The following is a 24,537-nucleotide window of genomic DNA, read 5'->3' as shown; positions in this document are numbered from 1 at the left end:
TTATATGCCACGCATCATGCTAATGAATCTCATTTAATCCCCAGCAATCCTATAAGGTAGATATTAATATTTCTATACCCATTTTACAGACAGAAAACAGGCTTACTGTGATTAAATGCCTTGTCCAGGGTTATATAATTGCTAATTAGCAACCTCCAGGTCAGCTTGAGCAACTGGCTGCGATTTCTCTAAGACAGCAGACCTTGAGCCAGGACAGTTCTGTAGAGAAGAATGATGATTTCGTTTTGGGTTATGTTAAACTTGAGAGAGCTGTGGCCAAGTGGAGTTTCAAGTAGACAGTGGCATCTGGTATAAATGCCCTCCTTTGTGCTGAATGAAGCAGAAGCCTGATGTAGCCCATCATGGCAAGCAGAATAGGTACATGGAATTTTTAGGAGATACATCAGGAACATTATTAGACTAAGTATAGTGCCTTATAGTTCCCTTAGATGTATTGAATGAGATTGAATTTCCAAAGTGAGAATAAGACTTTGAATTCATATGTATTTCCTTTTATTTGAAAACCACTAATGGTATTAATTACAGCAAAACCTTTAACTTAAAACTGGGTAATTAGCTGTGATTTCAGAAATGTAAGTAGAACCGTAATTCATGAAATTGATAACGTATTCCTCCCGTTCGCTGAGATTTAACTACCAACCTTCTGCCATCCTTCTTTCTTCATTCTCTCTTCCAACTTTATGTGTGGCACATCTTATGTGGTTTTGTAATGAGCGTCACGTAGCAATTTATAATTAAACAGCTGAGGTGAAATGTTCTGTTGTGTTGCTTCTGACTCGATCTTAATTTTTCAATTTCTGAGTAAAAGCGCTGCAGATTTAAAGCCTTGTAAACTCTCTTTTATTTAGAAATTGCTACTCGCAAGTGTAGGAAAACTGTAAAGTTTGCAAAATGTTTTACTTGGTGTTCCAAATATCATCTGTCAGAGTATGAACATGTGCTAGCTACAGCAATATGTTAAATAAGGCAAAGAAGAAATTTTCTTTGCATCACTTTCCAAACTCTGCAGACTGTAAGATTAGATCCTCTTGAATGAAGTAAAGAGGGTAAAGGAGCAATTAGGATAAATTCGTCAGTATAAAGTTATTCTGGTTAGCTGTTGCCTAGAGCTCTCTTTTAGAAGGCTCTCTCCACTTCAGTGCTGGTCATGAACAGTAAAAACAGAGAGACCTTGGTTGTCTTGCTGCAGCCCCTATGGTAGTGTTGGGTGCAAAATAGGAGTTCAGTGAATACTTGTTGAATAAATGACCACACAGCAATAACAACTCTTTCTCCTCCATTTATTAACATACTAGTATGTTCCAGGCATTGGGTTAAAGATTTTATGCATATTATCATTTAATTCTTATCTGTATTTTATATAAAGGTGATGAGGAAAATGAGGCTTGTTGGGGTGAAATCACCTGCATCTTGTTAAGATCTGGTAATAGTAGAGCCAGGACTGAAATTTGGGTCTATTGGGCTCCAAGATCCATCCCCTCCTAGTTCAAAAGCTTAAAACAGGAGATGTTTCTCCCTACTTGTGCTTTTACTTGGGTCTACATTTTTATTTTTTTTAATTTATTTTATTTTTTTGGCTGCATTGGGTCTTCGTTGCTGCACGCGGGCTTTCTCTAGTTGTGATGAGCGGGGGCTACTCTTCGTTGCGTTGTGCGTGCTTCTCATTGCGGTGGCTTCTCTTGTTTTGGAGCATGGGCTCTAAGCACGCGGGCTGCAGTAGTTGTGTCATGTGGACTCAGTAGTTGTGGCTTGCGGGCTCTAGAGTGCAGGCTCAGCAGTTGTGGTGCACGGGCTTAGTTGCTCCACGGCATGTGGAATCTTCCCCAACCAGGGCTCAAACCCGTGTCCTGTGCATCGGCAGGCAGATTCTTAACCACTGCGCCACCAGGGAAGCCCCTACATTTTAAAAATTCAGTATATTTTGAAATATAGTGAGGTAGCAGCATTTTTAAAAATTCATTTTTATTAGCGAAGTCTAATAGGTTTTCCATTTCTCTAGTCTTTATATGTATGGGTGCTTGAACTGCATTAGTGTATCCAACTACAAATGTGACCAAAATGTAAACTTACTATAATATTTTCTACTTTGATATGATAAGGAGATACAGAAGACTTTGCATTATTTCATATATATTAGGAAGCCCAACCATTAGGCAGTGTATTTTTTTATGTCTTTATTGGAGTATAATTGCTTTACAATGGTGTGTTAATTTCTGCTTTATAACAAAGTGAATCAGCTATACATATACATATATCCCCATATCTCCTCCCTCTTGCGTCTCCTTCCCATCCTCCTTATCCCACCCCTCTAGGTGGTCACAAAGCACCGAGCTGATCTCCCTGTGTTATGCGGCTGCTTCCCACTAGCTATCTGTTTTACATTTGGCAGAGTATATACGTCCATGCCACTCTCTCACTTCGTCCCAGCTTACCGTTCCCCCACCCGTGTCTTCAAGTCCATTCTCTACGTCTGCGTCTTTATACCTGTCCTGCCTCTAGGTTCTTCAGAACCCTTTGTTTTTTTTAGATTCCATATATATGTGTTAGCATATGGTATTTGTTTTTCTCTTTCTGCCTTACTTCACTCTGTATGATAGTCTCTAGGTCCATCCACGTCACTACAGATAACTCAATTTCGTTTCTTTTTATGGCTGAGTAATATTCCATTGTATATATGTGCCATATCTTCTTTATCCATTCATCTGTTGATGGACACTTGGGTTGCTTCCATGCCCTGGCTATTGTAAATAGAGCTGCAGTGAACATTGTGGTACATGTCTCTTTTTGAATTATGGTTTTCTCAGGTTATATGCCCAGTAGTGGGATTGCTGGGTCGTATGGTAGTTCTATTTGTAGTTTTTTATTTATTTATTTTATTTATTTATTTATTTTTTGCAGTACGTGGGCCTCTCACTGTTGTGGCCTCTCCCGTTGCGGAGCACAGGCTCTGCACGCGCAGGCTCAGCGGCCATGGCTCACGGGCCCAGCTGCTCCCCGGCATGTGGGATCTTCCCGGACCGGGGCACAAACCTGTGTTCCCTGCATTGGCAGGTGGACTCTCAACCACTACACCACCAGGGAAGCCCTATTTTTAGTTTTTTAAGGAACCTCCATACTGTTCTCCATAGTGGCTGTATCAATTTATATTCCCACCAACAGTGCAAGAAGGTTCCGTTTTCTCCACACCCTCTCCAGCATTTATTGTTTGTAGATTTTTTGATGATGGCCATTCTCACTGGTGTGAGGTGATACCTCATTGCAGTTTTGATTTGCCTTTCTCTAATGATTAGTGATGTTGAGCATCCTTTCATGTGTTTGTAGGCAGTGTATTTTTAAACCACCTTGATTTCTTATGTCTGATTAATCTGGAAAAGGTAGCAGGTTGAAGGTGGTCTCTGTGTGGTTACCCATATCTGTTATTACTGTGTTTGTTCAGATGGACTTTTATTCTCTACTAATTTATTGTCATTTGCTCCTCCCGCATGCCCAACCCAGATACCAAAAATCTAATTTCCTAATGACATCATTATCTCTATAGCAGCTGGTTTTGATAAAGGATTCTAAGTCCAGTGAGGTCAGAAGCAGCAGCAAGAAACAAATCTTGTGGATGTTCTTGTCATTTTTAAAAAGTGTGAGATGTGGAAGTGATTTTTAAACAGTAGTATGATGTAATTTAGAATATTTATATATATATAACATTCAGAAATACTCTGTGTGTTTTCTGAGTCTGAAGTACTATACGTATCAGTATTGTTGTTTTAGAAAGTTCTGGATGGCGAACGTGGAGAGCAGTGCTGAACACGGCGCGCTGACAGTTCCTCCCTGCGAGGATCTCGCCACCTCCTTCTTTCCACTTACCTGTCGTTGTTCATGGTCTGTGTTCACCTCTGTTCTCCATCTGCCTCATCTCTTCTGTTGAGCTCTTCCCAGTCTTGGAACTCCACTGAGAAACTGATGGGAAGTAGTTTATATGTTCATGGTCCTGTGGTGGTTGAAATTCTGAGATTATATGGACATACCTCGTTTTCTGAAAGACACGCTGTGTTACACGAGTTAAAAGGCTTTTTCAGGTCATTGAACAGAAAATGTTCAATCTGTCTCAGGTGCCTCACTTGAAGTATTCAAGAAAACTCACTAATGAACAGATATTTAATGCCAATTTAAAATGCTACCATTTAAGAGGGATTTTCAACTATCTGAAAAATGTTGGAACAACTTGTGGCATTGTTTGGTTTGGTGAATCCTGTAATATAAGAAGATGGCATTGCATGCACCCATTCTAAATGAGATTAAATTATAATGGAAATATTTCCATCCTTCCCTCCTACCCAAAGCCTGTTTTCTTCCTTTTCCAAGTCCCTGAAAGCTTTCCGCCTGCTGTTTGGCTGTTGCTGCCACCTAATGTCTCAAAATAAAATTGCAAGGAGTTTGCCTTTTCCAAAAGATTCACATTGTTGTGCAATTTATGGAAATAGCTGTTTGAGAGCAACAGTTGTTTTTCTTTAACTCTTAAATAATAGCACCCTGAAGTGATTACTTATTGTGAAGACAATATGGGTAGCATATATTCCACTAGCAAAATGTGCAACTAATAAAGCAGGGAGGGATTTAAGAGTCCTAGTCCCTAGTAAAGGACAACTTGCCAGTGTGACCTTGACGTGTACTTCCCTTCATAAAATCAGGCTCAGTGCTCTGAAACATCTGTTCCAGCTTTAACAACTTTTGCTTTTCTGTGTGTATTTTTGGTTATAAAAGTATAACCCTTGGGCTTCCCTGATGGTGCAGTGGTTGAGAGTCCGCCTGCCGATGCAGGGGACACGGGTTCGTGCCCCGGTCCGGGAAGATCCCACGTGCCGCGGAGTGGCTGGGCCCGTGAGCCATGGCCGCTGAGCCTGCGCGTCCGGAGCCTGTGCTCCGCAACGGAAGAGGCCACAACAGTAAGAGGCCCGCGTACCGCAAAAGAAAAAAAAAAAAGTATAACCCTTATACATGATGCTGTTTATTTCTTTGGGTTAATGTTCCCAGAGTTGACTGTGTTTTCTTTTAGAGTTGTGTTAAATAGATGATCACGTTTTCACTGTATGAGTAAATAGCTTTGATGGCTTTCCTTTGCTCAATTAGCAGAGACAGATCTGAAGATTTTCTGTTGTAAATACAGCCTTACCCAGAGTAACACTTCCTTGCTTGCTTAGTTATGTGTGGGCTTCCTTACCTCGACTTTGGCCTTGTAACAGAAGTTGCAAAGATAGCAAAGTTAACTGCTGCTTACAAAGTTTCTGGATTTTTTTCTTTAATCCATATCTGGACTTTAAATATTTATAATTATACTATTCAATTTTCTTTACAGTTTTGAAATAGAGCATTAGTATTTCCATGAGCTACAAAGAGATCTGAAGACAGAAAGTTTTCTAGATACAGGAGAGTGAAAAGAGATGGAGTTTGCTGTATGTGACAGCATTTTCTTTATTTTATTTTAAAAGAAATATTTATTTATTTATTTGGCTGTGCTGGGTCTTAGTTGTGGCATGCGGGGTCTTTTTGTTGTGGCATGCAGGATCTTTTAGTTGTGGCATGTGGGATCTAGTTACCTGACCAGGGATCGAACCCGGGCCCCCTGCATTGGGAGTGTGGAGTCTTAACCACTGGACCACCAGAGAAGTCCCCGACAGCATTTTCTTGAAATCGTGAAGAATGTTACAATTTGGCAAAAACCTTTCCTTGAGGATTCCGTAATCTTAAACTGACTTTGTAAAGAATATTTTGTTTATGCACAGTGTTTTAACAGATATTTTGGTTGTTGCTGTTTCTCTTAGTAACATTGTAAATAAGACATTCATCCTTTATAACTCTGTAGATGGTTAAGACAAAGTTGAATGAACATAAACCCTCACCTTCAACTAGTTTTGGCTTAATTGTTAACAGATCTTTTATAGAATTGATTCCTAGACCTCTGGTGGGTGGAGAACCTTTTGAATAAAATAAAAATAAAAATGGATTTGAACCTGCTATTTTTTTGTTTAGATACCATCCCTATTCAGATGGGCAAGAATCTGAATTAAATACAGTTTGCTTTGCTACTGTCCTTTGCCTACAGACTTTTCAGACAGGTTTCAGTGATCTTGTTCAAGCCATCCTGACCGAATTGTACCAGTAAAATCTTGAGACTCACAGCCTGAAGTGACTGGCTTACTGCTAAATATAGAACTCTTATTGAGTTCCTTTGAACTGCTAATTTTGTTAGTCTATTGAAAAAGTTACTATTACTACTATCAGGTTTATCAGGCACAATTCCTTATAAGCTTGAGCAGAATGATGAGAATTTCATTATCTTTTTGCTACTGAAACCTTTCCTTTCTAATACTCTACAGTTTTATTAAACATTGCTGTCAGATTTCTGTTTATTATCCAATTATTACAGTTTTTCCTGAACTGAATACTGAATGAAGGCATAGGATGGCTTTAAAGTAGTGGTTAAGAGCCTAGCCTCTGAAGTCAAATTTCCTGAGTTTGAATCGTAGCCTTACTTTGCTCTATGACCTTTCGCAAGTTATTTAACCCCTGTGAACTTCAAGCCTTCCCGCATATCCCACATGAGGTCTGGGACAGGCTCCCACAGCATTCTGTACTTTGCAATGAAATAATTGTTTTAATCCTTTTTGTTTAATGCCTTTCTCTTCCTACTGGATAGTTTGCTCCATGATGCCAGAAACTGCCTTTTTCTTTATGGTTTTTCTAGTTCCTGACACGTCTTGCACATAGATGAATGGCAAATTTTGTTGAATGATTAAATGAGCTCTCATTTAAGAGGTAAAGAAACTGAGATGTGTATCATGCGTGACTTACCCCAATTCACACGTTTTCTGAAACAGTGATAAGTAGAACTCAAGTTTCCGGTCTCCTACATAATAGTACTTTCTGCTCTTTCTACTACACTATGAAAATTGAAGATCTAGAGAGGGGTTAAGCAATATCTACAAATAATTGTATTACAGAGGCAGAATACACACATACTTCAAGGTGCTAGGGCAATTGAGAGGCAAATAAAAAGTCCTTTTGCCAGGGGTTGGGTATAGAAAGGCTTAATGAAGGAAGAAACATTTGAACTGTCCCTACAGGTAGATCTTGGACAGGTCACTCTAGGCATAAACAGCATTTTACATAATTGTATGTATCATCTTAGTCTTGATATCTTTAATCTCTTTTTTTTCAATAAATTTCTAAAATGTATATGTCAGCCAGCTAATGATCTTGTCTTATTTCAGTGAACAATGTGGGAATGTCATATGAGTATCCGGAATACTTTTTGGATGTTCCTGACTTGGACAATGTAAGTCATTCTTTATAGATTATGGTCACAAAAAGAATGCACGTAGGTGTGTGTGAGACAATATGGTATAACGTTCAGGCTCTGAGCACTAGAGTCCAACTAACGGCCGAGGTTCACACCCTGGTCCTTCTACTCTACCTGAGTTACCTGGGGAATGACCCAACCATACTTAGTCTCCGTTCTCCTGTCTGTAAAATAGGCAGCTTTACAGAGATGTTAGAAGGATTGAGTGAGAAAATATTTATCACCTCATTTGTACAGAGCCAGCTTCTATAATAGCTCCAGTTTTTTATTATCACTTTTATTATATCAAAACAGCTCTGTTTAAGTATCAGGATTCTAAACATCAATTTAAAAACCATAAATGTGTTAATATCAATATAAAGCAATATGGTTGATTCAGATAAACTAGCTCTACCAAAATGAAAGCTATATCCTTGATGCATGTATAATTCTTTAATAAAAACTAGAAAAGCATATCATTGAAGGAATATGTAAATTAAAAAAATTGTTGAAAACCTTAGATTCAATAATTTCTCCTTTCCATGTTAGCAGAGAGGAAACTGCATATTTATTTTAGGTTTAGTATGTCTTTTTGCTTGCACATTTCACTTGTACATATACCTTGAATTTTGTATATTAGTATGAATTGCTGCATTTGGTAGAAAAGTACTATAACACAGAGTAAAATAAAATCTGCCTCTTTGCCCCAACTCCTCTCATTTTCCAAGTTCTGGGGAAACTTTCAATGCATCTCTGGATCACTTACATATGTATCTAATATGGTTACTTCCATGATCAAATCTAAATAAAATTATCAATATTTCTTTTGCAGACCATCAAGAAACTGATAAATATTAATGTTCTTTCTGTTTGCAAGGTAAGCAGCTTCTTTATAAATATGTCATCTTCTTTTGTTTTTTTTCTATTTAAAAACACTAAATCAGTTTGTTCACGTCAGTCAGCTCTTGTTTTGATGTAAGTACATATTCCAGATGAAAGCAGGCTATTTCCTCGTGTCTTCAGGAAATAGAACTAAATACCACACAGGTGTCTGTGTAGTTTTACTTTTTAACAAATGAACATTTATTAAATGCCTCCTATACACAAGCACTGTAGTAGGCCCTGGGACTATACAAACTAACTTAGGCTGAAGATGGATTTTTTTACGAAGTTTTCATCTACATATAATTCATCACTGGTAAATTGTTTCCATTCCATATCCCCTGTGGTCTACGTAAGGTGACGAGCTAAATGTTGTGGGAAAGCACTGTATGGGGAGTGTGGGACCACAGAGTAATAAGAGTGATTTTTTATCAGCCACACATGAAAACTACCCTCATTTCTAGTTGCTAGGCATTCATTATAGCCATGTCACTCATATATGCCAACAAAAGACACCACAGCTAATATATGATAAAAGGACGAATAGCTAGGAAGTATGAGCATCTGAACACCATTTCCCCTTCTTTTTTTTTTTTTTTTTTTGTCACACTGTGCGACATGCAGGATCTTAGTTCCCTGACCGGGGATCGAACCCCTGCAGTGGAAGTATGGAGTCCTAACCACTGGACTGCCAGGGAATTCCCATTTCCCCTTCTATTTTAACAGTAACTAAAATGAGATATCACACCTTGATTATACATACCAGACCAGAAGAAAATATTGCCTGAGGCAGAATTTCCATACGTAATGTTGGGTAGTTTAAATTTGAACATACTGTTGGAAAAGCCTAATTATTTTCATTAACTCTTATGTACTAATTTAAGAAAACCAAAAAAACATTTAGCTCAAAACTATTAGAAGTGACCAGATAAATATAAATAGGAACATAATTATTAATTTTTACTCGATGGCATAGTCTTGATTCTTTTTTCTATTGTGATACTTAAAAGAAAATCTCTCCTTGGGTCTTCATTTCCTGAGAAATCATAACCCTTACATGGTTGATTTCAAGTTCACGGTCCCTAAAGTCTTAACCCTTGGTCAGCTTTTCATATATGGCCGTGCTTCTCCCTGTGTAACCTATATGTTGCTTTTAAAGTATGTAGTTAATTCAGTCTTTATAATTTCAGTCTTTAGCAATATGGTTGATACAGGTAAACCAGCTCTACCAAAAAGAAAGCTACATTGTTGATGCGTGCACACTATGTAACATTTGGTAGCTTGCTACCTAAAGGCACCTCTAATGAATCATATTATAATATGACAAATAATTTTATAAAACAAATAATTGCTATATCTCTTTCGTTGTTGTTACTAACCAAGATTTTTTCTCAAGTAGTTTGTGAGGCAAACTATCAATACAAACAAGTGCATCTGTGATTAGCTTTGGATCAAGTCCCACATGCAGAAAATTAATGCTTTTAAAATGTGGTTAAGGGGACTTCCCTGGTGGCGCAGTGGTTAAGAATCTGCCTGCCAATGCAGGGGACAGAGGTTCGAGCCCTGGTCCGGGAAGATCCCACATGCCGCGGAGCAACTAAGCCCGTGTGCCACAACTACTGAGCCTGCACTCTAGAGCCCGCAAGCCACAACTACTGAGCCTGCGTGCCACAACTACTGAAGCCCGCGTGCCTAGAGCCCGTGCTCTGCAACAAGAGAAGCTACCACAATGAGAAGCCCGCACACCGCAACGAAGAGTAGACCCCGCTCACCGCAACTAGAGAAAGCCTGCGTCCAGCAACAAAAACCCAATGCACCCAAAAAATAAAGAAATTTAAAAAAACAAAACAAAACAAACAAAAAATGTGGTTAATGTGCATGTATCTGTATAGTTTTAAAGGTATTTCCCTTGGCATACTATGTAAATGTAATCGTTCTTCAATAATCTGTATGAGGTTTCAAGTTAATTAGATAACTCCATCATTTACTAGTTATATGGCCTTGAGTGAATTACTTACTCTCTGTGCTTCAGTTTTTCATCTATAAATTGAGGATGATAATTCTCTTTACCTCACAGAGTTGTTTTGGGAATTAAACAAGGTAATATGTGTAAACCTCTTTAGAATAGTGCCCAGATCATACTAAAGCCTCTAAAAAATGTTTCTATTACTTTGTTAAACTCAGAGATGATAAAGATTTTTAGTAAACATGTGCAACTGTTACTTTTTTAGCAAGCAAATTATTATTATTATTATTTTTGGCTGCATCGGGTCTTCGTTTTGGCATGTGGAATCTTTTTGTAGCGGTGCGTGGGCTCTTTGTTGCAGCACGCAGGCTTCTCTCTCGCAGTGGCTCACAGGTTCCAGAGCGCGTGGGTTCTGTAGTTTGCAGCCTGCCAGCTCTCTCGTTGTGGCACGCAGGCTTAGTTGCCCCGCGGCATGTGGGATCTCAGTTCCCAGACCAGAGATCAAACCTGCATCCGCTACATTGGAAGGCAGATTCTTTACCACTGGACCACCAGGGAAGTCCCATAGCAAGCAAATTTTTTGATCAAAATTAATATCACTTCTAGTCTATAGTATGTTTTATGGTTTTGCCTTTTGAAATGACTGATTTGTACTATTGTTTTGATAATCTTTTCTAATTTGGCCAAATGCCAAATTAAAATAATGAGAGTTAAAAAATAATGAGTGTTTTATTATGTACATGTGTTTCATAATATATTGTAATGAGTTAATCATGAAAAATATTTTCCAGTGTTTAAATTGTATTTTATAGAATTGTGGGGTTTTAAAAAATATCTTTATTGGAGTATAATTGATTTACAATGTTGTGTTAGTTTCTGCTGTACAACAAAGTGAATCAGCTATATGTATACATATATCCCCATATCCCCTCCCTCTTGAGCCTCCCTCCGACCCTTCCTATCCCACCCCTCTAGGTGGTCACAAAGCACTGAGCCGATCTCAGTGTGCTATGCAGCAGCTTCCCACTAGCCATCCATTTTACATTTGGTTATGTATATATGTCAGTGCTACTCTCTCGCTTTGTGCCAGGTTCCCCTTCCCCTGCTGTGTCCTCAAGTCTGTTCTCTACATCTGTGTCTTTATTCCTGCCCTGCCACTAGGTTCATAAGTACCGTTTTTTTAGATGCCATATATGTGCGTTAGCATCCGGTATTTGTTTTTCTCTTTCTGAACTTACTTCACTCTGTATGTCAGACTCTAGGTCCATCCTATAGCATTGTTAATGCTAGCTCCAAATTAGTCTCCTGATCATTTTAATTCCTCTGTCAGATAAACTGTGCAAAGTTTTTACTCTAGATACATTAGTATCTTCACCTGAGATCTCCTGCTTGTCAGTACTTCTGTGTTTGTATACCCTTACGCTCTAAAACCCTGGCTTCCTCTGTCTCCGAAAACATGCATTTTGGGCTGGCAGTCTACAGAATAGTAGTGATAAAAGGCCAAGGTCCTGACCTTGATCTGTGAGAACCAGTCAGCTTGCTGTGCACTGCAGTCACACACCGCATCCTTCAACCAGCATCTGAGCACAGATCATTGTGTGCTGGTGGTGGTCACCTCATGGCCCTGCTTAAAGGTGAGTAGTACAGTGGCGAGAGATGTGGATGAAGCACCACCAGTCCCACAGCACTGGAGAGGATCTTTCAGTTTTCTTTAAAGTAACAATGAAATAATGATGATGCACCAGTCCTAGTATCTTGACAAATTATAAAATGCTTCTCCCACCTCTTTATTCTTCCTCTTCCACTTTCTTTTTTCCCATGGGCATGGATACTTTTTCCCACGAAATGAGTTAGAGACAAATGCCAACTTATTAAACATCATGCCCTATCATATTGTGAGCCATACTGCTGGGAAGTATCACCAGCAGAAGAGCTGGATATATGCTTAAAATTTTTATATGTGAACCTCTTTTTGGAAGTCACATCCCATTTACAAAGCAGTAAGGGAGTTTGCTATTTAAAACACTTTTGTTAAGCCAGATAATCATCCTTTAATTTATCTTTCATGTAAATATGCATTTTCCTGTCCCTTTGTGATAGGTACTTTTAGTGGAAAAACAATTCAAAATTCTTGATTTATTCATCATGGAATTAGTAACATCTGGAGGACAGCCAGTTAGTCTTCACTGTACTATAGGCAGGATCTGGGTCATTATCATCTCTGTAACACAGTGGACTAGTGACCATTCAGGTGTGGATATGGTTTGATCAAACAGGAGGTGAGTGGTGTGCAGTGGCCAGAAAAGTAAATTAGGACATGATTGTGCAGGTCCTTGAGTGCTGTGCTCAAGAGGGCAGAGAGCCTTAAAGTAGAAACAAGGTGTGATCTGGTGTACATTTTAGAAAGACAGTTCTAGTGGCAGAGTGGCCTGGCAATGTGTATTTTATGGTATGTGTGTTGATCTTGTACTGAGAAGGGGCATTCACCTTGATGGAGTTCTGTGTCTATCGCTCCCAGGTTTAGTGTTCTTCCGTGCCGCCGTGATTTGCTCTATAGTATGTTTTGATGAATTGTGCCTATTGTCCTTTAGTTGACTGTGTTATGTTGCAGGGCCAGGGCTACATTTTCAGTATCAGTGGCTGTTTGGAGCCCTGGGGTAACTTAAAAGAAGATGAAAGTTAGTCTGGCTCTAGGAGCTTACAAGGTTTTCTGGTGGCTGGATATGTGGGGAACCAGGGCATGGATGTCTGCAGCCTAATGCCTTAATAAATGTATCGAAAAAGGTTTATATGAGAAAGAGAACAACCTCTTCTCACCATCAATATTGGTCCAAGTTTTATCTCCTCAGCAAACCACATGATAGGGGCTGACCATCTGAGAAGTGTGCCAGGAAAGATTGGAAAAGTCAGCTTGCCCTTGTGACCTTGGGTTTGTGCCCCTAATTTGGAGATGTGTCCTGGGTAGGGCCCAGCGTCTGGTTGGAAGCCTATGCTGCCTCGTGAGTATTGAATGACCTGGCTTGACCTTCCTGCAGGTCCAGGATTAGTGCTTGGTCCATGTGTTCCCATCCTGTATCAACAGGTCAGATACTAAAAATCGTATCAGTCCCCCATTCCAATAGAGGAATAACAGAAGTGAAATATCCTGACCGAGGGAATTACAGGTCATCAGCAGATGAAGTGGCGATGAGTGGTCCCCAGAATATTGAGGAAGAAATATTAACAAGAATAGTTGTGACTGTAGACCCCTGATGTTCAATTAAAGAGTCCAGATTAGCTCTCCCAGGCCTTCGTCTCCCCAGTTCCATCCGATTATTTCACTTTTCCTCTTATGCAATAATTTAGGATTATTCCTTTCTTCTCTCTCAGTGACTTGCTTAACTGGGCTTTCCCTTTACCAGGTTAGTTGAGGTAACCCAAGGGGTATTTAGAAGCCTTGTTGCTTGCTTTACAGTTTTGCTCTTAATACCTTCAGGGTTAAATTTAGTCTTGTTCTTATTCCCTGCAGAGCAAGAACGTGCCAAGGTGAGGAGAGCAGTGGTGTGGAAATTCTACATAGGTGACTGATAGGGCAGGTAGATCAGCCTTCCACTGGAAGAAAGGTCCTCCTGGCCAGGGCTTTTTTCCTTGTGATTTCAGATGTTCTGTAACTAAAATCTAAGGTAAGGCTTATTTCGCCTCAGGAACAATGACCTTCAGACCAGAAATAATGGAGTTTAGAGATAATTTTTTTTAAATTAATTAATTAATTTATTTATTTTTTGCTGTGTTGGGTCTTCGTTTCTGTGCGTGGGCTTTCTCTAGTTGTGGCGTGTGGGGGCCACTCTTCATCGTGGTGCGCGGGCCTCTCACTGTCGCGGCCTCTCTTGTTACGGAGCACAAACTCCAGACGCACAGGCTCAGTAGTTTTGGCTCACAGGCCTAGTTGCTCTGCGGCATGTAGGATCCTCCCAGACCAGGGCTCGAACCCGTGTCCCCCGCATTGGCAGGCAGACTCTCAACCACTGCACCACCAGGGAAGCCCGGAGTTTAGAGATAATTAACCCTCCAGTTACTGAGCTACACCCTTCTACAGTAGTTCCAGTTTTATGGGAAGCGGTTTCCATCTCAGAATATGGAGAGTTTGCAAATGAAATTGTTGTATTGCTATTGGTTATTATTAGAGAAATCATGGAAAATGGGGAACGTGCCACAACTCCAGAGACAGGTATATACAAGTCCACTTTCAAACAGGTAGCACACTGAGCACCAATCCAAAGACAAGTTCTGAAGCAGATCTTCTTTGCATTGTTTGTTACTGTTTTGAGATCACTTGTTTTAACATCTGCCACATTCGGCGTTACCTTCCTTCTCTAGGCCTGACTTTCTTTGATCCCTTTAATGACAGTTTTAGGACCTCAAGACCCCATAGACTCTACACTCCTTTTCAAATGAACATGGCCCAAACCATATTACCTGCACTTCCCACACTTTACCTAAGTCTTCTGAAGGTACTGGGCCCTGAAGCTGCAACTGGGCTTGGTGAATACAGCGGACGATAGGGAGTGGCCCTTCCTACACCTGGATCCCTTAGGAGATTTCCAGACCATCATTCTGACAAGTAGAGGGGATGTCCCAACCTTCCTTATTACCCTTTTTAGAGCAGAGAAGGAGGTGGGTGGAGGTGTGACCCAAGGAAAAATTTATTAACAATTTCCACTTACAGTGAGGTACCACTGAGTTTTGTTTGTTTTAGTTGGGAATGGGGAGGAGGAGTATTAAGCAGGGGATCAGAATTTAGTTCTTCCTTCATCAGATAATCAGCCAAAGTGGAAACTTGAAACCATGTCTTATTAGGAGTGGTTGAAAGAACTAGAGATGTTTAGCATGGAGAAGGGACGCATGACATCACACACAGGCACATGCGTGCACACACACATCTAATCAAGGCCAGTTAGTTCAACCTCCTAAGTATTTTGCAAATCAACTCACTTTTTATCCCCAGTGATAAAAGGTGAGTTGCCTTCTGATTCTAGGCCAGAGGTTGCAAATCAATTGTCTGTGGGCTGGACGTGCCTACCAACATATTTTGGTTGGCTCCAGCTGTGTTTTCATATTGGGACATTTCACACCCAAATTTCTAGCTTCTCTTGGGAAAAATCTAAGACTAGGGTAACATAGACCTGAACTGCTGCATGGCAACAAGTGATTAGAGCTGAGTAACAGCTGAGCATGCTGAGTAATTAGGCCTGCACTCTCCAGATTACCACAGTCCCCACTAGTCTGACTTACTGCACTCGTTTATGTTACCCACCTGGACCTTTTAGACATTTGAGTTCCTGTTCCCCTGTTTAGTAACTCCAAGTATTCAGTCTACTCAAACTGAATCATTGCTTGCTTGGTTGAGTTGAAGAATTTGAATGGCTTTGACTAAATCAATCTCTTCCATCTCTATGATTATCTGAAATCAAATCACTTGGAGTATGAGGCCCTTTGCATGCTTTTGAAAAGTCAGGTTTTTTTTTCTCATAATACCACTATGTATTCATTGTACGTCACTTAGCCATAATGCTATGCCCTGCCCATGGGATAGACAATAATAATAAATGTTTGGATGGATGGACAGATGGATGAAAAAGCACAGGAGAAGCGCTTGTTTACTTTTTCTTACGTGGATTTGCCTCTGGCATGTGACCTAGTACCAGTAGGGGGAGCCCTGTATTAATTTGGAAATCCATCAGAGCAGTCTCTGTTCAGCAGTCTAGTTGTATTTAATTTAGGGAATATGCTAAGGATTTATCCCCCCGACTCTGCCCCAAGAATTCAAGTTAACAACAGTCGGAAATTTATAAACTGTAGGAAGGAGAGTATGACCCTCACCACTGCCCCCACCCAGGGCTTTTCAGAACGAAGATATTCCAAGTTAATATCTAGAGTCTTTTAATCCACTTGAAAGCAGCTATCATTAAGCTCTTAAAAACTTCCAAATTTGGGGGCACATTTAGCCCTTAGAGTCTCATAGGAATGGGCTGCTTCAGGCACAACCACAAAATGATGGGTTTGCCAAACTACATGATAACCACTCTTTCCATAGTTTTCATCTTAAAAAATGAGGGAGTAGTTGGAGATTGGTTCTAAGGTCCTTTCCAGCTCTAAGTAAAGCTAGTTTATAGGAGAAATGCCTTATAAGTGGGTGAAAATGTAAAAATCTCTTTGAGAACTTTAGGAATTATTTTCTCCTACCTAAATCTGTCACTTTTGGAGAAGTCAGCTTATTTGGGGAAAACGTAAGTAATAGAAACTCTTAGCATATTATAAAATGCTAAACTTAGAAAAACAGTATGTGACGGTATGTGTGTTCTTTTTGTTTAGAGTTTATAAATTATGGCTTTAGTTTCATTATAATTAATTGGCATTCAGCTCTCTGTTCTGGAAAGTTCTTTTTCTTTTGTTAATGATTTTAACAAAATCAAACCAGAATTTATTATAAAAGGAAAAGTTTTTTATGGCGTGGGGCTGAATTTCAGCCTAAGTGATATGGGGTGAGGGGAAATGACAAGGAGGGCTCATAACTTCCACAAAGACCTAAACATTAATAGAGAAGAAAACCAAGCAATGCTCAGAGATCTCAAAGCACTCTAAAAACTTTGTCTTATTAAGCTTTTCGCCCCCTGCGCAGTAAGTATTCTGTTAGCCATACAGGTGAGATTCCAAGAATTTCTAATTAAGTTGTATTCTTGGTACCACAGAGCTCAAATTATACCGTTTGTCAAAGGAAATGTGCGCTGTTTCATTCTAGTGTGACTTGAGTGGAGTTACCACCTCATTTCTCCAGAACAGGCATTGTGTAACATCGTTGTTACTTTACGTAATTCTTTTCGCTATTATACTGTGATTCTAAAAATTACTGCTAATGATTCCAGTTGAAAATTTGCTTAAGGCATTTGCATCTGTTTCCTTCTAATTTGTGTGGGTTCATTTTTCAGTTGCTTGAATTCAGATCCTGTTTACTCCAAGCAGGTTTCTCTGGGGTAGAGGGCGGGGCAGAAGTGGACAAAGTGGCTGTTTGTGGTGTCCTAATTATTTGTACTAATAGCCTGGATTCATGGGGCTTTGCACAGATTCCAGAGCAAGTTGTTACACTTCCTATTTGTATATAATGGTGATACAGGTGTCAATATTTGTTTTCTTATTTTACTAAAGTATCTTGAATTTTAATCTTTTCACTTGGGTTTTTAGTTTTCTTTTTGAGCACTATACAGTAGTGTTTTCTCTATACTGTTCTCTCCAAAATATGACCAAACGCCAGAGGTTACATGATATTAAAAAAAAATGTATTCCTCATAAAATTGTACTTTTTTTGTAATAACTATCAACGTTTAGATTATACGTACATTGTTTTGGTCAACTATACACCTATAATATTTGAAAAAATAAATCTTAAAAAAAATAATTTGCTTGTAAAAAATTATTTGCTTGTGAAATAATTGTATAATTTGCATAACTTGCTTGTGTTATCAGTTTTCATACCAAACTAAAAAGTGGGAAACTCGGATTGGCTTCTGAGTATAAAATAAGGTTCCTTCTACAAACTCTTGATTACTGATGCCAGAGAAATGAAAAGAAAAAAAGTTTATTCATGTTAATTTCTTTTAGAAATGACACTGATTGTGGGTGCTCTTTGAATTACAAAAGCAGTGCAAGCAGTTGCCAAAAATATGAGAAATATTCCAGAATACTGTGATGGATACAGTTTAGTATAATGTCTTCAAGGATTTTCTAGGCCAGCCAATGCATTTTAAAAAAATTTGTATTTATTTTTTTATACAGCAGGTTCTTATTAGTTATCCATTTTATACATATTAGTGTATATAGGTCAATCCCAATCTCCCAATTCATCAAGCCAATGCATTTTTGAGTCAGGTTATCTCAACTGAATGATCTAATAATACTGATTTTGATTTTGTATGAAGTAAATCAGCCTCTTATTTATTTCCCAGCCAGGATATACGTAGTTGTGGCAATAAATACCAGTAAATATTTCAGTCTTGAGTAGAATATGTGGTGTCCCCAAGAGGAATTGTAAATTGAGCTGTTGTTGGTGAAGACTCATTTATCTTTGTGTATGTGTATACTCTATGGCCAGCTTGCATACAAAGTGATGTGATATCTTGGTATGCGATAACATATAGTGGCCTTTCTCCCTTTGATTTTAGACATCTAGGACTTTTTTGTGGTAAGGATTGATGAAACCGTCACTAAAAAGTATATAGAGAGAGGAAACATTTGTTTTTTTTCTTCTGCAGGAATTTAAAGCTCCCATTGTTGTAGAGGTACTATTACAGGACTTTTACCTACTTTTTAGGAAAGAATTAAATTTAAATTGTTTGCTGTATACTTTTGGAAACAGCCTCAACATAGAAGAAAACAAGTAAAGAAGTCATGTTTACTACTAGTTTTCTAATATTCTCGACCACTGAACTTACAAGTATGGTAACCTTATTTTAGCGGTATCTTAAGAGGAACAAACATTTTCCTAGTACAGCAATTATCACCTGCAGATGGCCTAAAATAAGCATATTGAGTTAACTCCAGAAACAGCCTGTAGGCTGTGAGGTGGAGTTCAGATAGATAGTGAGATTTCACAGAAACACTTGGTGTATGGCATAAATAACCAGATATCAAGATACCAATCGATGCATATAAAGTAAAATGAGAATACTAATAGCTTAATTTAAATATCCTTTGTAAAACTTGATGTTAAAGAGAATTTAGGGGCTTCCCTGGTGGCGCAGTGGTTGAGAATCCTCCTGCCAATGCAGGGGACACGGGTTCGTGTCCCGGTCCGGGAAGATCCCACATGCCACGGAGCGGCTAGGCCCATGAGCCATGGCCGCTGAGCCTGCGCGTCTCGAGCCTGTGCTCCGCAATGGGAGAGGCCACAGCAGTGAGAGGCCCGTGTACCGCCAAAAAAAAAAAAAGAGAGAGAGAATTTAATTTGATGTTAACGTAGTGAAGCCTCTCTACTTATACACAGAATACTGAGTTACTTGTATACACATAGCCAGATAAAGAAGGCTTGACATTGAATTTATTATGACGTGTATTCTGAGTAGAAGGCAAGATAATTTAAGTATAAATAAAGGCATTAATCAATTTTATAAAAGCCGGCAGATTTCAGGTTAACTCTTCTTAGGCTTTTCAGTGTTGTTATATTTGATAGATTCGAGAAGATGGTCTATTTTATTATGGCAAGGAGAAATCATGTAGAGTCAGAATTTAAGAGGAGAAACCAGTGAACAATGCAAAAGAATATAACTTTTTCATGAGTGGATTTCTGGTTTGTTTGTTTGTTTGTTTGTTTTGTGGTACGCAGGCCTCTCACTGTTGTGGCCTCTCCCGTTGCGGAGCACAGGCTCCGGATGCGCAGGCTCAGCGGCCATGGCTCACGGGCCCATCCGCTCCGCGCTCCACGGCATGTGGGATCCTCCCGGACCGGGGCACAAACCTGCGTCCCCTGTATCGGCAGGCGGACTCTCAACCACTGCGCCACCAGGGAAGCCATAGATTTCTGTTTTTGCTGATGAATCATTTGGTCAGTGATCATTCCAACAAGTATTTCTGGCCTTTTAATAGCCAGGTACTGAAAACACTGCTTCTTCCTTTGGGTTAAGTTATTAAAACTTCTTGAGTTTTAATTCACCTATATAAATAATATATTTAGTGCTCGCTTCAGCAGCACATATACTAGAATTGGAATGATACAGAGAAGATCAGCATGGCCCTGTACAAGGATGACATGCAGATTTGTGAGGTGTTCCAAATTTTTGATGTTAACTAAACTTATTGTGGTAATCGTTTCACAATATATTTACATGTCAATTATATCTCAGTGAGATGGGGAGAAAAAAAACTGTATTTTGAAGATGTCCACACATTGATGACCATCAAGACTGATTTAATGTTAGCATGCTGTTGATATAATTTTGTAGGTCAGGTTATATCTTACGGGGTTTTATTTCATCTCTGATCATTTCCTGTATAATCTTTGCCATTCAGAAAGGAGACATTTAATATATGACATACACAGTGTAAGGAAAAAATAGCTCGCAATGTGTGCATTTGTATTCCCTTAATATCCCAGCTTAAGGTGATATTTCTTATTGGACTGTATTTATGTGTACATAATATGTAATGTGTAAATGTACATCTTGGGGAAAAACCTGAGTCGAACTTTAAAACTCTGCACGACTGCTTATTAATATTCAAATGGTACTGAGATCCCTGGTCAGAATAAAGGAATCCATCAGCAGATCTTGTAGACTTCCCTGGTAGTTCTCCAGATTGATCAGTGTCCACAAATCCCATCCCTTCTCTCCTTTTGTGTAGGAATGCTGAACAGTTAGTGGCTACCCCTGTCAACTCTACTTATCTACTTTGCACTTAACAAGTCTCATTTCCTTACTGCAAATGCGCTTGTGCATGCGCATATGCATACACATGCACAGGCACACACACACACGCACACACATACGCCTACCCCTAGGTGAGAACATTTTTATTATCAGTCTTCTCCTTCCTCATCCTGTTTCTAGTGATCTCTGGACTTCGGGGAACTGCATAATAGCTCCTTTTCACAAAATGCTTGGGGACCTCTTTATAATACATTAGCTAAACATTATGGTCCCCTGATGACATGTACTAAATAAAAAAATGTTTTCAGATACGGCTAAGAATGCATATAATCTATCCTTACAAAGAAAATCCTCCACAACTGTTATCATGCCTGATGTACATCTACTTGTAATACTAGCATGGGAAGCTGTCCGTGACGTAGTATGATATGCACATTGCATGACGTATATAATAGGATGCACATATTTTTACTTCTTTGTATATTTCATCCATTCAACAAAAAGTTTTTTTAAATGCATTAATTCTATAGCATATTGTAATTTCCTGCAGCTGTTTGCATTTTTGCATTCTATTCCCTTGATTAGAATTTTTTTCTGCCTAGTGAACTCTTATTTATTCTTTCAGAACTTAACTGAACCGTAATCTGTGAAGCTCTACCTGTTTCCCTAGTCATAACTAGTCCCTCTGCTAAGCGTTGGTGCCCTCTGTCCTTACTCCTATTGTCCCACTCATCGCATTGTCATGTAATGATTTATTTATATAAATATCTGTTCTCCTGCTCAGTCGTGAGCTCCCATCACCCAACCCTGATTCAAGTAACTAACATGTCCTCTACTGAATGGAAGAATGCCTGTTTATTACTTCGCGTTGCTCCAGGCCATGAGTTGATATGCATAGAGCATTTTGAGAGCTCTTTTATTTCCTGTGTCTGATAAAGTAACATCAAATGTATTTTGTGATTCCAGTTCTTTAATTCTTATCCATATGCTTATTGAGATTTTCTTTAAAAACTTTATCGAGGGATTGTTTATATACTCTAAAATTCATCCATTTTAAGTGTACAGTTGAATGGTTTTTAGTAAATTTACACAATCTTGCAATCATCATGGCACTCTAATTTTAGAACAATTCTTTTACCCTAAGAAGCTCCCAGTTGAGGCACTTTAAAATATTGCTGGAACTGTCCAGAAATTTCTGTGTGGTGAGTTGAATTGGATGACCTCAAAATGTGTCACTGTTTTCGGCTCTAAACTGTGTTGGGCACAACATACTTAAGGGAGGCCTCGATACTTAGTGGTGCTGTGTCCTGAAAGAAGAGTGCACGCTGGCAATAAGGGACATAATTTCCTTTGAGGGGCTTACTCCGTGGTGCACTCTGTGCTAGGTCCATTATGTACATCACCTTATATGAAATTCAGAATATAATAAGCTGTGATGTAGATGCCTTCTTCATTTAATACATAAGGACTGCAGAGGAGGATAAGAAACAAACTCGAGGTCACATGGCTAGGAAGTAGAAGGGCTAGGATTAGCTCTTTGGCCTGACTACATACCACATTGCCTTAAACATTCAGCAGCTATTGCTCCATGTGGAGTGATTCCTATACTCCTATAAAAACATAAATCTTAGGAAACATGTAAGCCGATTTGAAGAGTTGTTATTTAATCTGAAAAGAGAAGAGCTGACTGCGTTGAAAGGATAAACTTTGAACTCAGCTTTTTCAGCTTTTTCTTTGACTTGGTTCCATACAGTTTTGGGGGGTTTGTTTTTTGTTTTTTTTTTGGCTGCGTTGGGTCTTTGTTGCTGTGCGCAGGCTTCTCATTGCGGTGGCTTCTCTTGTTGCAGAGCACGGGCTCTAGGTGCGCGGGCTTCAGTAGTTGTGGCTCACAGGCTCAGTCGTTGTGGCGCCCATGTTTAGTTGCTCCGTGGCATGCGGGATCTTCCCGAACCAGGACTTGAACCTGTGTCCCCTGAATTAGCAGGTGGATTCTTAACCACGGTGCCACCAGGGAAGCCCAGTTCCATACCATTTGGTCTGAGGGTGAGCGGGCACATTCTGACTTGAGTCAAGCAGACCTAGAAGAGCGAAGAAATAGGGTCGTGTTTTAACAAACTATAACATATGGAAGCCATGTGGGCTGTCAGCATAATTTCTGATTGAGTTTGCTTTGGGGATCGTTTCTCTTTTAAGTCATAAAACGTTAACACTGGTTGGTCTTTAACAACTCACAAGGTCAGTTATGTCAGTTAGAATATTGGTTTGGCTGCTGTAGCAGAGGTTTAGTAATGGCTTAAATAAAATAGAAATTTATTTCTCTGTCAGATAAAAGGGTAGGTGGGTAAGCAACGTTTGGCACAAGAGCTCCACAATCATTAGAGATCCTGCCTCTTTTTATCTCACTGCTCTGCCACCATTAGCACATGGCTTTCACCTTGGGGTCTAGGATGGCTGCTTTAGCGCCTTCCATCACATCTACTTTCTAGCCATCAAGAGGAGGAACAGGCACAGAGGAGGACATGTATTTTTTTCCTCCTTTAAGGGCCTGACCAAGAAATGGCATGTATTACTTGTCATCTTATCAGATAGAACATAGTTATAGGGCCACATGCCCTGTGAGGGAGAATGCAGAAAATACAGTTTTTATGGCCAGCATATTATCCAACTGAAAATTCAATTGTTATATTAAGGAAAGAATGAATGTTGAGGGACAGTTGGCATTCTTTGCCCCATCCTTCTATGAAGATGAGTTTAATATGAGAAGCATAGAGGGACTTCCCTGGCGGTCCAATGCTTAAGACTTTGCGCTTCCACTGCAGGGGGCACGGGTTCCATCCCTGGTTGGGGACCTAAGATCCCGCATGCAGTGTGGCACAGGCAAAAACAAAAAAACCCCAAAAAACGCAAGCGCAGACTTATATGTAAGGAGGGAGATAGGGTCGCTTCAGGCCAAACTCTTTCTTAGGGTCTCTCCTTTTTTAATCTGGAAGATTTGACCAAATCTAGATACTTCTGTTGAAATGATTCCCCTAGGCTTTGAAGACACCACTTTGTTTAGAAGTTGGCGGTGTGTTAGTCTACCTTTTATGACACAGTGTCAGTTTGAATTCGTGTTCTTCCTGGAGAAGTGTATGCAATGGCCCCAAGGTTGATATCTGGGTTGGGAGTACTCCAAAGCAGATTCTGCATTGGTAAAGTCTGGATACTTTTTCTTTCTTCAAAATGTTTCTAGGAAAAAAATTCTCTGCTCGTCAGAATGCTGTTTTAATTAAGACACTATTCAAGATAGAAAGCTTAAAATTCCTATGGTTGGCACGCATGCAAACTTTTCTGTAACAAAACAGGATTTGTTTCTTAGAGAACTGATGATATTCTGGAGTCCAGAGTTCATACTCCAACCTCAGTACTTAACTATGACGTGGCCTTGACTAAGCCAGTGGATGTCTTAACTTTTCTTAGTTAATAATATCTTAAAACAGAGTTTAGAAGTACTTTCTCTCGTCATAGTATATGTATTTAGTCAACAACTATGAAGTCCCTTAAGAATGTGGGTGTCCATGGAATTTTCTGGGGGTCCAGTGGTTAAGACTCCATGCTTCCACTGCAGGGGGTGTGGGTTCTATCCCTAGTCTGGGAACTAAGATCCTGCATGCCTTGCAGTGTGGCCAAAAATAAAAATAAAAAAATTAAAATGCTGGTGTCTTTTTTTTCATTGTTGGTTATTTGAGATGACAGATAACTTCAACTTTATTTAAGGATGCGTTTTACTCACAGTTCACTTGAGCAACAAGAGAAATAAATGTGAAGATAGACCTAATACTTGCCAACATGTCACTTTATGGCATTCTTCTAAAGGCTTTTTTGATAGGAAAAGGTTATTCGATCTCTTGAGATTAAAAAGCTTAAGTAAGTTTGGCAGGCAGGATATTTCTTGTGATAACATA

At 39.4% G+C, this 24,537-nt stretch overlaps 1 protein-coding gene and 1 non-coding gene across 2 annotated transcripts in view; both read left to right on the top strand.

The window, feature by feature from the left end:
* HSD17B12 (hydroxysteroid 17-beta dehydrogenase 12) overlaps window positions 1-24,537 on the top strand; it is a 169,452-nt gene that overhangs the window by 119,925 nt on the left and 24,990 nt on the right. Inside the window, exons 5-6 of the mRNA XM_060104367.1 lie at window positions 7,284-7,348; window positions 8,184-8,228. Of these exons, the coding sequence (XP_059960350.1) occupies window positions 7,284-7,348; window positions 8,184-8,228 (110 nt within the window). The remainder of the gene's footprint in view (window positions 1-7,283; window positions 7,349-8,183; window positions 8,229-24,537) is intronic.
* On the top strand, window positions 19,902-20,007 carry LOC132494549 (U6 spliceosomal RNA). The gene has a single exon (XR_009533125.1). It is a non-coding gene; the product is annotated as a U6 spliceosomal RNA (small nuclear RNA).

Source organism: Mesoplodon densirostris, chromosome 7 (assembly GCF_025265405.1).
Source record: "Mesoplodon densirostris isolate mMesDen1 chromosome 7, mMesDen1 primary haplotype, whole genome shotgun sequence".
Classification (NCBI taxonomy): domain Eukaryota; kingdom Metazoa; phylum Chordata; class Mammalia; order Artiodactyla; family Ziphiidae; genus Mesoplodon; species Mesoplodon densirostris.
This window is presented reverse-complemented; position numbering and strand designations above follow the sequence as displayed.